The sequence below is a fragment of the Pyrus communis genome, chromosome 12 (assembly GCF_963583255.1).
Source record: "Pyrus communis chromosome 12, drPyrComm1.1, whole genome shotgun sequence".
Classification (NCBI taxonomy): Eukaryota; Viridiplantae; Streptophyta; class Magnoliopsida; order Rosales; family Rosaceae; genus Pyrus; species Pyrus communis.
Window position 1 is genome coordinate 244,465 of NC_084814.1, and position 13,542 is coordinate 258,006.

Below are 13,542 nucleotides of genomic sequence, written 5' to 3' on the forward strand. Positions count from 1 at the left end.
GAGTCGAATTGACTTAATGGGATAATCTGGGAACTGTGTTCGCAACTTGATTATCTGAGCAAGAAGTCTCACAAAAGCTACATTCCGAGTAGATAAAAGACAAACATGTGACCATCGGGTAAATCCATCAACCAAAACCATAAAATATTGAAATGGTCCACAAGATGGTTGAATATATCCATAAATATCCCTTTGAATTCTTTGCAAAAATGATGGGGATTCAGCATCAACCTTTAGTTGTGATCGTCTAATTACTAATTTCCCTTGAGAAAAAGCCTTGCAATGGTTATCATTTGAGATAGCAATGTCTCTACTCAATAATGGATGTCCATTAGAGCTGGTAATGATCATACGTATCATGGTGGATCCTGGATGACCCAAACGGTCATGCCAAAGCATGTAATCTTTTGAATCAAAGAACTTCTGGTTCATGACATCATATGATTCAATTGTCCTTATGTATGTATAATACAATCCACTCGACAAACCACGCAACTTCTCCGATATACGCTTCTGGGTGTCATTGGAGGTAATGTATAAATACTCCACATTTTCTGCACTTTTCGTTTCAATGTGGTATCCATTTAAACGTATGTCTTTGAAACTTAACAAATTTCGAGTAGATCGAGTAGCATACCATGCATTCTATATGGACAATATTGTTCCATTTGGTAACATAATCTGGGCTTTCCCTGAGCCTTCAATTACATCTGATTGACCTAATATTGTTGTTACCCTTACTTTTGTAAGCATCAAGCTTGAGAAATACTTTCGATCACGAAGTATTGTATATGTGGTTGCGCTGTTTGCAACACAAATATCTCTGCCATTTCTCATGTTTTGAGAATAACCATAGCTTTTATCCATACTTTTTAAGTAAAAGGGATCACGATTAAAAACAACTTAGAAAGTTAAATGCCTCTTTTATTGAAATGCGAGTTTTTAAACTACAAGTTCAGAATAATAAAAGTACATCAAATATAAATGATTCAATCAGACTGATACACTTCATTCCCCCTTTCCACAATGAAGTCTGAGACATCTAGGTGAGTTGTGTTCAACTGTCCTGATAAGTCGGACATTGGATCAGGTATATCCATTAGTCTAGCCTGGTCGAGGAAATTAGTCTTGACACTCTTCTCCTTGAGTGAGGCTTGATATAGATCCATCAGATGTTTTGGGGTATGATAGGTACGCGCCCAGTGCCCATCGCCACCACATCTATGACAGGCTCCATCAGAGTTTCTAGGAGCATTGTTTATACGAGCTTTGCCTTTGTGGCAATTTCCATTTTTAAAGCTCGGGCCTGAATTTTGCCTTGGAATCTGGTTGTGAAACTGACCACCATGATTCTTGCCTTTCCTGTTCCACCAGCCTAGCTTATGACCACATCCTCGTTTATGATTATCGCCACCAGAGGATGTGGTGTTCACTTCGAGGGAAGCAACATTCACTTCTGGGAATGGTGCAGATCCAGTAGGTCGGGACTGATGATTTTTCATCAGGATCTCATTGCTTTGTTCAACTACCAAGAGCACAAATATCAGCTGGTTGTATTCAGTGAAGCATCGCGCTCTATACTGCTGCTGCAGGAGCACATTAGAGGCATGAAATGTGTTGAAAGTCTTTTCCAGCATATCTTCCTCGGTAATGGTATCCCCATAGAGCTTCATCTGAGAGGTAATTCTGAACAACGCAGAATTGTACTCAGCCACTGACTTGAAATCCTGGATCCTTAGGTGAGTCCATGCATAGCGAGCCCTTGGAAGATTCATCGTTGCATGGTGATTGTATTTGTTTCTCAATGCCTTCTAGAGAGCTAACGGATCTTCAACTGTTAAGTACTCGTTTTTTAGTCCCTCATCAAGATGGCGACGAATAAAGACATGGTCTTCGCCCGATCTTCAGAGGATGAGCTGTTTTCTTCCCTAATGGTATTTTCAAGATTCCCTGCTTCCAAATGGATCTTGGTATCCAGTACCCAAGTAAGGTAATTCTTCCCAGTAATGTCCAGGGCAGCAAAATCAAGTTTTGCCAAGTTCGCCATTTTCTTTTCTTTCTAAAAGAAAAATGAGATGCGTAAGAACTTGTAATAATATGTATTCCTAGAGGAATATAGTGTTAGAACTTCTAGTTCTTACAAATTTTTCATTTTGATCTTCAGGCCAAAAATGCTAAGCACTCGAAACTTCAGGCTCGAGATTTTCATGATTAATGAGAAGGGCGATTGTACCGCACCATTCTCATCGAAACAAGCATAGGATGGGCGATTATTCCGCACCACTTGAACAGCAGAAAAATTGTAATATGTAGAGCAAGATATAATCGATTTAAATATGTAAAGCAAGGTGGATGATTATACTACACCACCTAAAATTGTAGTAAAATTAAATTTGTAGCTCAAGATGGGCGATTGTACTGCACCATCTTTGATCGCAAAGAAAATTAAATTTGCAATTCAAGATGGGCGATTATACCGCACCATCTTTGATTACAGTAAAATTAACATAAATAAACACTGGGTTAGAAACGAGGAACTACACCAAACAAGAAATCAAAGATATAAGTAACTGTTAAATTTAGAACGAGAAGCAGGCATGGTACTAGCAATTCATCGTGAGGGTGCATCACGCAGATGAAGCAGAAGAAGAAGAAAAACAGGAAAAACCTTAAAGGAAGCATTTTTTTTTTCTTCTTTCTACGGTGAAGGGAGATGTGAACTATTTAAGGTTAGAGAGTCGTGCTGATAACGTGTTATAAATAGACAAAAGTTATAAAAATAACCTTTCTAAGAACAGGAGCGAAGCAGGTGAAAAATATCACACTATGACTTTAGTAGCTATAACACAAAAAAGGATGGTAGATAAAGAGAGGGATGGATACTGATATTATTTTTCTTGCTTTCTTTTGCAGTGCATTTGATAACAGATGAAGTGCTCTATTTATAGAGCGACTCACGTAACTACAATCATCAAAATACAATGATGATACTTTTGAAAGTATCAAACACTATTACTCACTATTACTAAGTCTTTGGGCATTCTTTTGAATGCATTCACCCACTAATTCTATAACATAATTGACCAAAAAAAATCATTTTTTTTTCTTCTCCAATAGGGAGACAATTCTATATGATCACAGTTGCTAAGATGAATAATGTTCCTTTAAGAAATGGTAAGAAGGATGTCATCCGATTTATACAATAATTAAGGTGGTTTGACTCGAAATTAGAATGCATTTGATAGGATTGGAACAATTGGTGAAGTAATGGAATGAGAAATGAGCATGCGAACTGCGAGAGTTTAATAAGAGCAACATACGACGATGGACTGATGCTCCACCTAAATCAATCATCATAACTAGTACTTAATTGTGTCGGTCTTCTTTTCACCTTTATTTTCTGTTTTGTTATTTTCTGTTTTGTTTTGTTATTAGCATACTTAATTAGTGTTAATCATTATCTTTTAGAGAGTTGATCGTGAATCATAATATTGGTATGTGAGACCAAGAAAAGGAATCATGATTCATTATTGTCTGCTGTTTTGGAATGCCCTCCTCCTCCGGTCTCTCTCATCTGCCTGCCTGCGTGGGCTGTCCAGGGTCCCACGTCTCATTTCATATTAATTAATTAGCTATTAATGTATTTGTTTACTTGACTGACTTATGAGCTAGATCCCAACCCCCGCCATATCTTGTGGTGGATCATCTGCCTTCATTTCATTGCATCATCTATTTCTAGTTAATTAATTAATAAGTTAATTGACTCATTATTTTATAATCAATTTTATCCTCACCCCGTGGAGGAGTTGAAGGTTTAGTTGTCTACTCTTCTCTGCTCCTCTCTACGCATCTCATGATTCATCTCTCGTGCAATGTCAGCTTCTTGACCCCTTTTTTCGTTTCTTCTTCTTCTTCATATATATATATATATATATATATATATATATATATATATATCTCTCTCTCTCTCTCTCTCTCTCTCTCTCTCTCTCTCTCTTTATATACATATGAATACATATATTTCTGGAAATACAGGTGCTTGCTTACTTTCTTGAGTTTGAAGTGTCCAGCACTTGACAGACAGACAAAAGCCGACTAGACTAGACTATACTAGGTAAATGAACCATTCTACATTTATTTAATTAATTTTCTCGCTCCTTAATTTGTTGTCTTGTTTTTGTTTCTCAAATGCTAATTGCCTCTCTGATATTGTTACTATGGTGGTAGGAGGAGGAGGAGGAGGAGAAGGAGGAGGAGTGCGATAGTGTATCTGCATTAAGAGAGGGAGACAGAGAACTTGTTCCTCCCATCCCATATGATATGAAGAGGTAAATTTAATTAAATTTAAATTAATTTAATTTTGCAAGATTGGATTGAGATTAATGAGCCACTCGTTCTTTTCTTTTCTGATATTAATGAATGATGAATGTTGGCCTGGTTAAATTGCAGCGCTACTTCTGACGAGATTAATGGACTCCTCTCCTTGTTTAACCCTGTTGTAAGTCTTACATTACAAATCTTAATTTGTTAATTCCCGCTAGTTTTTCTCTCTCATTTTCTTTCACCTGATGCATCAGCATTGCTCCTGATCCACCATCCATTATTCATTCATTTGTTCGTTCATTCTAAATTTGTTTCAATTTCGGCCAATAAATTTGGAATTTACCACTTAATTTCATGAGTTGAAGCTTTATTTCTCGATTTCGTCGTCGAATTCTATGGATTCAGCATAACATGTTGAGGATATTGAAGAGACTTGAAGATTGTATATATCGCTCAATATACACACTAGCTAACTAGGTATTCATGGTTGATCTCATCCTCTAGTCTAGACCAACATTCACACATGCTTTGTATCTATCTTTTGACACAGACTGCACAGTTGGATAGGATTTCGCGTGATCAGGCTTCCCTTTGCTGGGATTCTGACAAGGCGCTGGGTTCTAGTTCCATCAACTCTTTTGCTTCCCTTGCATCTCCAACACCAAAGGTTTGTTTCTTGTATTCTACCATTCACTTTAGTAGTTTCACTGTAGTGATTCTTACTATCCCCCCATTCCCAAAAACTCTTCCACACACCTTTTAGATTTTCTTACATTCGGTAATACCTCACCTTTTTTTTTTAATTATTGAAAAAAAAATTGCTTTAGTTTGTTTCAATTTTTAATTTGGCATTTGGGCTCTACAACAGTCTTGTACAGAGCTGAAGGAGGAGATTGACACACTTGAGCTTGAAATTATGCATTTAGAGCGTCATCTTCTTTCACTGTATCGAACAGCTTTTCAAGGATGTTCTTTGCCAGGTACTCCAGAAAGCCATTTACAATTTAAAACAGGACGTTCCAAATTGGAGCTGCAAATGCACAGAGATGAATTGACCTATCATGATCAAACTTCCCCCGCATATCGCCAGGCTAGCTCAGATAATCAAAGTAGTGCGACTGGCATAAAAGCACCATCTAAAAAGGTGAATAACTAAATGAATTTGTTTATTAACATTAAAATTCCTCATTGCAGGGCTAAAGGGGTTTTTACAATATTGTGCCGACTTTTATTTTCTGCTCAGTTTCTAGAGAAAGCAATTCGAGCTATGATTTGTCTATAACTAGAGTTTATGCATTTGTAGGACAGCAAAATTGCTAATTCTCGTCATCGCAGCCTAGCGGATCATCTTGGTGATTCTCTTAATGATAGTACCCTTAATACTCCGGATAGACTTTCTGAAGATATTGTGAGATGCATCTCTTCTATATACTGCAAACTCGCCAATCCCCAAAACCATGCACGCCTGTCAGCTTCTCCTACTTCATCCTTATCCTCCTCAAGTATATTTTCTTCTAAGAATCCTTGTGATAGTTGGAGTCCACATTGCAATGAGGAAGCTACAATGCATCCTCAAGGGTTGAAAGAAAAAAGTGGACCTTGTGCTACAATGACCAAAGTTTCAAAGATATGTTTAGATGAAGACAGCTTCAATTGTGCTGCTATGATGCTGCAAAATTTCAGGTTATGCACATTGAACATCAATCTGATAAATATAAGTTTAGATTTTATTTTCCCCCTTGGTAAAACTACATCTGTTAACTACATGATTATATCATGTGTCTTACCCTTTTTCTGGTTGATATTTCAAAAATTCCGTAGATATGTGAGATTTTTTTGAGTTTGACATGCTTGAATGCTCTATATAGGTCATTGGTTCGAAGTCTAGAGAAGGTTGACGTCCTGAAGATGAAACGTGAGCAGAAGCTTGTGTTCTGGATTAACATTCACAATGCCTTGGTGATGCATGTATGGCTTCTAAACCATAATTTTTAATCCTTTACGATCTTTCTTTCTCTTCACAGTAAAACTTTAGGTTCATAGTCAAAACTTTACTCTGAAAGTTATTTGTTCTATATGCTTATGATTATGGAAATATGGGATGTTCCAGTAACAGTATGATTACTTTTCTAAGACATTGATGTATATAATACGTTAAGAAAATCATTTGTATTTTTTTAACTCTTTCAGAGAAATTGCAAACGGATGAATATTGCCAAAAGATATTTGTCATAGAAGTAAATGCATGTCTAATGGGGTTTATGACATAATCTTTGCAGGCATACCTGGCATATGGAACTCATAATCGTGCGAAAAGTAGTTCAATTTTAAATGTACGTAAAAGTGCATCCTATAGACTATTGTTTAAATGTTATTTGGAACTCACCCATATGGACACTTGTGTCCTTTACAATCCTATTTTCAGGCAGCGTATAACATAGGTGGACATAGCATAAATGCGTATATCATTCAGACCTCCATCTTAGGAATCCGAGCACACCGCTCAGCACCGGTATGTGTACTTTTCTCTTATACCTTATTAAACCTCGTATGGTCTTTAGGACTCTACATATCCTGCAAGCCAACCATGTAATTTTGTGACAAGATTAGGCCTATGAGTTTTAGGAATATTAGGCGTTCTTCTGCAATGCCATTGTGAACAATGGCCCAAGAAACTCAGCTGTGCTGCGTATTCTGCATCATCTGACTCTAATTTGATGCCTAGAAACTCAGAATATGTGGACTAACCGTCATAATGTTAACCTCAGAGTATGTGCAAAATGGCTCATAGTATGCTGAGCAACCATCATTTGAAGCTAATTTGATGCATACCCAGCATTCACAATGTTCATTGCATACCTTTTATATTAGTATTATATGTTGTGCTCATTGTAAAGCCTTTCTTCATACTATGTGAATGCAGTGGCGACAAACATTGTTTCATTCAGGAAAGAAGTTGAAGGCGGGGAGCATTAGACATGTATACGCATTAGAATACCCTGAGCCTCTAGTCCATTTTGCTCTATGTTCAGGGGCATACTCTGACCCAGCGGTAACAATTTCTTCTTTCTATAACTATTTTTAGTTTACCTGTTTCTAGCTTTGTCTGAAACGGTGCCACTTTACTGGATGTAGGTTCGAGCATACACAGCGAAGAGCGTATTTCAGGATCTGAAACTTGCTCAAACAGATTTCATTCGAGCTGGTGTCTCATGCAAGGAGACAAAAGTTTTCCTCCCTAAAATACTTGACTACTATGCAAAAGACATGTCGCTGGGTACTGTAGGCCTCTTGGAGGAAATAAATGATTGTCTTTCGGATACTCAAAAGAAAGCTATCAGAAGCTGCATGCAAGGAAAGCTTGACAATTACATACATTGGCTACCTCAGAGTTCAACCTTTCGGTACGTGGTCCATGAGGATGTAACCAATGTATAAATAACTTTGTAATTATTCAACTCGAAGTTGTGTTTCTTTGTCATAGGAGCCAAATAAAGGGCAAGTGTTAATCATCTGTACAGGCAGAGTTGGACTGATGAAATTAAAGTAGAAAATATTCAACTGAATTGCTTTGTTCCAAATGTAAGTTAACCAGGAATGGTTGTTATGTCATGGATAGCTAGCTTTCTGGATTTTGTGCAAAAACCAGGAACGTACCATCTCCAACCCTCGAAAGAATGTCGCCTTCCTCAGATGGCTGGGAACTGGGGACGAGGGAGGGAGTTGTGGTTCCTCCGGTTGACTTGAAAGAAGAAGTTAATTGGAATGGTGAATTATGCTGTCTCTCTGTTAAAACAAAAACATCAAGGATTTAAATTGAACACAAAAAGAAAATAAAAAAAACTAAACACAAATTTTGTAATACGTGACGCTAAAAATTTGTTTTTCTTTCACTGTATTTACAGGAGGGATTTTTAGGTCTCAAGCGGTTTTTCAACAGGCGCTTGCCACTGCGAATTTGAAAACCCATGAGTCCGTCCATTTGGAAATTATGATTAATTCGTGTAAATCATTCGCAGGGTTCAAATAAAATACCTCTAATCCAGTATTTAAAAAATAAACCAAAAATCCTCTAATCCTTTTACTTTGGTAGAAAGACAAGTGCCAAGTGGTGGTGTAACCATGTTCCGTTGAATGGGTTGTCTTTGAACCCAAATTTGTAGCACAACGACCACTCCTTTTGTTGCGTTACTCCGAGTGAGTTTAAAAATGAGATGACATCTCTCTCGTATATTTTATTCAAGAATTTAAAATTGTAATAATTAAGAAGATATCCAATCATCCAAAAGCATCAATAGCTCAATTTCATCTGCAATAATGGTAATTTCTATCTTCATTTATGTTAATTGAATCAACATCTCAAAAAAATTCATTGGTACGCTGCGCATGATCAGATGTAGAGCTTTGGGTATTAATAATTGCAATGAAATTAATATTGTTTGTTGGCGCATGATGGCATGCATGCATATGCAGATTCATTTCGTGATTCTTGTTAGCCGACAAGGAAAAGTGAGGCTGACCAAATGGTTTTCAACCTATCCCCAGAAGGAACGATCTAAGGTAATAAGTTTTCAATCCTCCACTTTCGATTATAAACGGTATTTTACACTAACATACAATAACAAAATGAAGAAGAATTTAAACTCAGAATGCAATGAATCAGTAAGAAAGATTCTAATTCGTTCATTTTGTGATTGCACGATAAATTTGTAATTAACTTTTTCTCCTATTAAAAAAAAAAAATAAAAAAAAAAGGTAATGCGGGAACTGAGTGGCATAATACTGAATCGGGGTCCCAAGTTGTGCAACTTTGTGGAGTGGAGGGGATTCAAAGTTGTTTACAAAAGGTAAAGGTACAAAAACTGGCTACTCACGGTTCATACGTTGAAGATGCATAACAATTGATGTTTAATTAGTGGTTTATTATTGTGTTCAGATACGCGAGCCTCTATTTCTGCATGTGTGTTGATGAGGATGACAACGAATTGGAAATTCTTGAAATAATTCACCATTACGTTGAGATACTCGATCGCTATTTCGGCAGCGTAAGTAGTGAGCTTTCATTAATTCTTCAATTTTAATCCCTCTTGCAATTGTTATATAAGATCTGCTTTCTTGTGTAAATAGGTTTGTGAATTGGACTTGATTTTTAACTTCCACAAGGTATCATTATTTTCTGTGTATTATATTCTTCTCCATTGCACGATAGTAACTAGTATATAGTATATTCCTTTCAATATTTATGTATTTTTAAAATTTTAATGGAAGTTAGGTGGCATGTATATTTGCAGGCCTACTTTATATTGGACGAGCTTCTACTTGCAGGGGAGCTTCAAGAGTCGAGCAAGAGAACGGTCGGACGCATGATAGCTACACATGTATGCTATTTATTATGGAGGAGGTTTTCTTCCATTCTAATATCTCTCCTCCTTTATTTTCTTTTATTTGAACAGTTACGATTAAACCATGTCAACAACTTATATTGATTTTTTTAATTTTTTATTTATAAACAATAAAACAAAAAACAAAGTGTGAAAGAAAGGTAGGGAAGATGATAGAAATAGAAGGGGAGAGAGAGAATCCTACTTCATTTATTATATTCGAAGATGTAGTACAAAACTGCATAGACTCTCTAATACAATTGAATCTCATGTATAATACAATAAGAGAGTGTGTATTAGTAATGTTATCAAATTTGTGTGTCTATATACTATTACTAGCTTGCATTATGGATTAGAATATCTCTAACGAGGGTTTGAATTTCATAACAGGATCGATTTGTGGAGGCTGCTAAAGAGGAGGCCAGTTCCATAGGCACTTTGATCGCACAAGTTCGCATGTAGGAGGGATTTATATGAAATGGTCAAAATGGAACTAATATTGACACTTTAAGAATTTAATTGTGCTTTACAAACTTTTTAAATTTAAAAAGAAAAATATCTTATAAAGAATGCATAATTAGATTTTTGAAACGGCAACAACAATTTTCAATATATATACATTAATTGGATATTCAGAAGTACTCTTACCTTGCATAATATTCCTTTGCCTAATCAAAAATGTTTGACACATCCAAATGTTTAATTTATCTTCCACGATCGAGAGCATTCGTATTTGAAGTTCAACGATATGCAATGTTTATATTGAAGCATTCAAAATTTATGATAAATCCCACAATAAAATGCCCCAACTTGGTATGGCCCTAAAGATGCGGCAATTGATTGTAATAATGCCGACCAAAATATTTAGCATTGTAAACTTAAACAACGATAATGTTAAGCTTCAGTTAATAACAAATTCTACTAACTTTCACATTACTCTAACATAATGAGTAATAAAGTAATAATTTAAACAATTGCTTAATCGAATCCCAATTTGATTCTTAAGCATCAAAATGAATTATGGTAAAATTAGATTTTACTCTTGCAGTTCAATTGGTTCCAAATACAAAAGTGAATAATCACCATCTGGGAAGTTTAGTACTGAATTATCGTGCCCTTGTGCATTAAAGGTGGTCTTGTTAAATTCGTCATATCTATCGTGAAAAGAATTTTGTTACTGATGATTTGGCTCGCTTTGGGTTGTCATGCAATTTGGATCCAGTCTTTTTTGAGCAAGCTTCTCTTTCTTGTCATTGGTTGCTAGTTGCAAATATAGACGGAGTCTCGTAGCCTCATGATATTCTTATGTGATCTTTTTTTTCTTTCGGGGTTATGCCTTGTTGTTAAAAAAAAAAAAAAATTATATATATATATATATATATAACTTCAACAGGGACATAAACCAACCGGCAAAACAAAGCCAAAATTGTTTGCTCTCGCTTATCTATACCAAACTCATTATTAACAAACAATACAAGTTCCAACCATCTTATTCATCAAACATAATAAATAACATGATCATCCCTCAACCAATTGCTTAAATAAAAATCTTTAAAAAAAATCTATAAGCAACACTATGAAGGATTATATTACAATTTCACCAACAACCTTATCAAATAAAAAACGATTTTAAACATCATAAGAATTATAATTCAAATCTAGCCAACTTAAATACTCTTATACTTATTCTCACATTCGAAAACTTGATTCCCCCACTTGGGGATCAGTTGAAGGTATTGCAATGATAGTGCATATTCACATTTTAAAATAAACAAATCGCACACTAGTATGCATCCAGTTTATGGATGTATAGTCTCAATCAATTCAGAAAAAAATTTCTCACATAAAAACCATAATCTTTAAAAACTTTAAAAACTAAAATACAATACGTCATGAATACGACAATAAAAATATATAATTTTAGACATATTTTAACACAAAAACATCGAAATATTCAAGTTCATTCTAATTCATTGTCTCAATTAGAGGCAAGCTCTTTGTTTGTTTGTTTTTTTTTTTTTTTTTTTTGTCAAAGAGGCAAGCTCTCTGTATTCATCAACTTTCAAGTAAATTTTTATTTCCTATTAATTTTCTCCTTTAATTTCTCATTTGAAAGTGTAACTATATCTTAAAAGTCAAATACTTGTATCCGGTGAGTATACAAAATTATCGCACTTGATAACGTATCAAATACGAGATACGCTATCAAACTAAAGTATCCGTGCTTCATTGATGTAGACTGTAATGGATTGAACAATAATGATTGGTTTGGTTTGGGTTTAAATGTGTTTCAATTATTTCAGTCCTATAAAGTAAAAAAGAATGAATGGTGTGGCTCTACTTGATTTTTTTTTTTTTTGTAACAACCGATATTATTCACATTAAGGAGAGAGGTGGACTTAACCTCACAATAAACTAGTAATAATGTGGTTCAAAATTTGCATTTGACGAAAATCGAACCTAAAACACCTCACTTACTAATAAAGAGAAATACCACTAAACCGTAGTACTAAGTGATGATTCAACTTAATTATTAACAACTCCAAAACACGTACATTTCGATCATGATTTGCTCAACCACGCGGTTTGATTTATCTCGGATGACCAAATTTTTTTGGTCCATTATCATAATCAATCTTAATTCAATTCACTAATAAAGCAGCACCGCAAATTTATCCAATTTTTTTTTTCTTAGGTCCACTCTTTGGGGAGATAATTGTCCATGCAATTGGGCAATTGGAAATTAGTACCTTAGTGAATAGTAATCGCCCGAAGGTATCTTCAGCTCTAAAAATAAATAGGTTTTTTAGCTAAATATACCAATTGTCACATCCCGGCCCGGGGTCCACCACATCCCCAGCCCACTCTACCACTGTAGCATTATATTGTCCGCTTTGGGCCCCGGCCACGTCTTCACAGTTTTGTTTCTGAGAACTCACACGATAACTTCCCAGTGGGTCACCCATCATGGGAATGCTCTCGCGCACTACTCGCTTAACTTCAGAGTTCCTATGGAACCCAAAGCCAATGAGCTCCCAAAAGGCCTCGTGCTAGATAGGGATAAGAATATACATATAAGGATCACAGGATCCACTCCCTTGGGTGATGTGGAATGTTACAATCCACCCCCCTTAGGGGCCCGACGTCCTCGTCGGCACACCACGGGCAGAGTTAGGCTCTGATACCAAATTGTCACATCCCGGCCCTGGGTCCACCACATCCCGGGCCCGCTCCACCGCTGTAGCACGATATTGTCAGCTTTGGGCTCCAACCACGCTCTCACGGTTTTGTTTCTGGGAACTCACACGAAAATTTCTCAGTGGCTCACCCATCATCGAAGTGCTCTCGCGCGCTACTCGCTTAACTTCAGAGTTCCCATGGAACCCGAAGCTAGTGAGCTCCCAAAAGGCCTCGTACTAGGTAGGGATGAGAATATACATATAAGGATCACATGATCCACTTCCCTGGGCAATGTGGGATGTTACATCAATGGTCAAACGTTTTTTGGACATAATCAATGAAATATTTAAAATAATTATGAATAGATCAATGAAGCACACCACATAAGTTTAAGCTAGTTACAAAATAGTTATTATACTATTCTCTCTTTACTTTATTCCTTTCTTCATCTCCTCATCTTTCTCATCCTTATCTAGTCTATTCTAGGGGTGTGTGGATAACACACCTTTTTTTACTTCTCACACGTCCCTTGTTGATTTATGTCCCTTGATCTTCTTCGATTTATCCGATCCGACGGTCAAAAATTAGAAGGATATGTGAGAAGTATAAAAATGTGTGTGAATATCACACCCCCTATTCTAACTTGGCTTTTCCTCCA

General features: G+C 36.1%; 3 protein-coding genes across 4 annotated transcripts; 2 read left to right on the plus strand and 1 right to left on the minus strand.

Moving 5' to 3' along the window:
* Positions 1-989: 989 nt before the first annotated feature.
* On the minus strand, positions 990-1,775 carry LOC137711228 (uncharacterized). The gene has a single exon (XM_068450455.1). The coding sequence runs from the start codon at positions 1,773-1,775 to the stop codon at positions 990-992; it is 786 nt and encodes a 261-aa protein (XP_068306556.1).
* Positions 1,776-3,650: 1,875 nt separating this feature from the next.
* On the plus strand, positions 3,651-7,930 carry LOC137711367 (uncharacterized). 2 transcript variants are annotated; one of them, XM_068450597.1, is made up of 12 exons: positions 3,651-3,874; positions 4,036-4,114; positions 4,231-4,328; positions 4,450-4,498; positions 4,874-4,990; positions 5,192-5,467; positions 5,627-6,006; positions 6,192-6,291; positions 6,603-6,656; positions 6,749-6,835; positions 7,247-7,375; positions 7,459-7,930. In XM_068450597.1, exons 3-12 carry the CDS (start codon positions 4,321-4,323, stop codon positions 7,759-7,761), a joined length of 1,503 nt encoding a protein of 500 aa, XP_068306698.1. In that variant the 5' UTR covers positions 3,651-3,874; positions 4,036-4,114; positions 4,231-4,320; the 3' UTR covers positions 7,762-7,930. The 2 variants fall into 2 exon arrangements, with proteins under 2 accessions (XP_068306698.1, XP_068306699.1); XM_068450598.1 differs by having other exon boundaries at positions 4,234-4,328.
* A 70-nt stretch (positions 7,931-8,000) lies between these two features.
* On the plus strand, positions 8,001-10,166 carry LOC137711229 (AP-1 complex subunit sigma-1-like). The gene is made up of 8 exons (XM_068450456.1): positions 8,001-8,091; positions 8,229-8,299; positions 8,797-8,883; positions 9,079-9,170; positions 9,260-9,368; positions 9,451-9,486; positions 9,615-9,701; positions 10,095-10,166. Exons 1-8 carry the CDS (start codon positions 8,001-8,003, stop codon positions 10,164-10,166), a joined length of 645 nt encoding a protein of 214 aa, XP_068306557.1.
* The last annotated feature ends 3,376 nt before the right edge of the window (positions 10,167-13,542 follow it).

Coding starts and splice junctions, on each gene's coding strand:
- LOC137711228 (XM_068450455.1), bottom strand. CDS start 1,775: ATGAATCTTCCAAGGGCTCGCTATGCATGGACTCACCTAAGGATCCAG.
- LOC137711367 (XM_068450597.1), top strand. Junction 4,991..5,191: donor TTGCATCTCCAACACCAAAG/GTTTGTTTCTTG, acceptor GCTCTACAACAG/TCTTGTACAGAGCTGAAGGA. Junction 7,376..7,458: donor GGGCATACTCTGACCCAGCG/GTAACAATTTCT, acceptor TACTGGATGTAG/GTTCGAGCATACACAGCGAA.
- LOC137711229 (XM_068450456.1), top strand. CDS start 8,001: ATGTCGCCTTCCTCAGATGGCTGGGAACTGGGGACGAGGGAGGGAGTT. Junction 8,300..8,796: donor ATTTGAAAACCCATGAGTCC/GTCCATTTGGAA, acceptor ATGCATATGCAG/ATTCATTTCGTGATTCTTGT. Junction 9,487..9,614: donor TGATTTTTAACTTCCACAAG/GTATCATTATTT, acceptor GTATATTTGCAG/GCCTACTTTATATTGGACGA.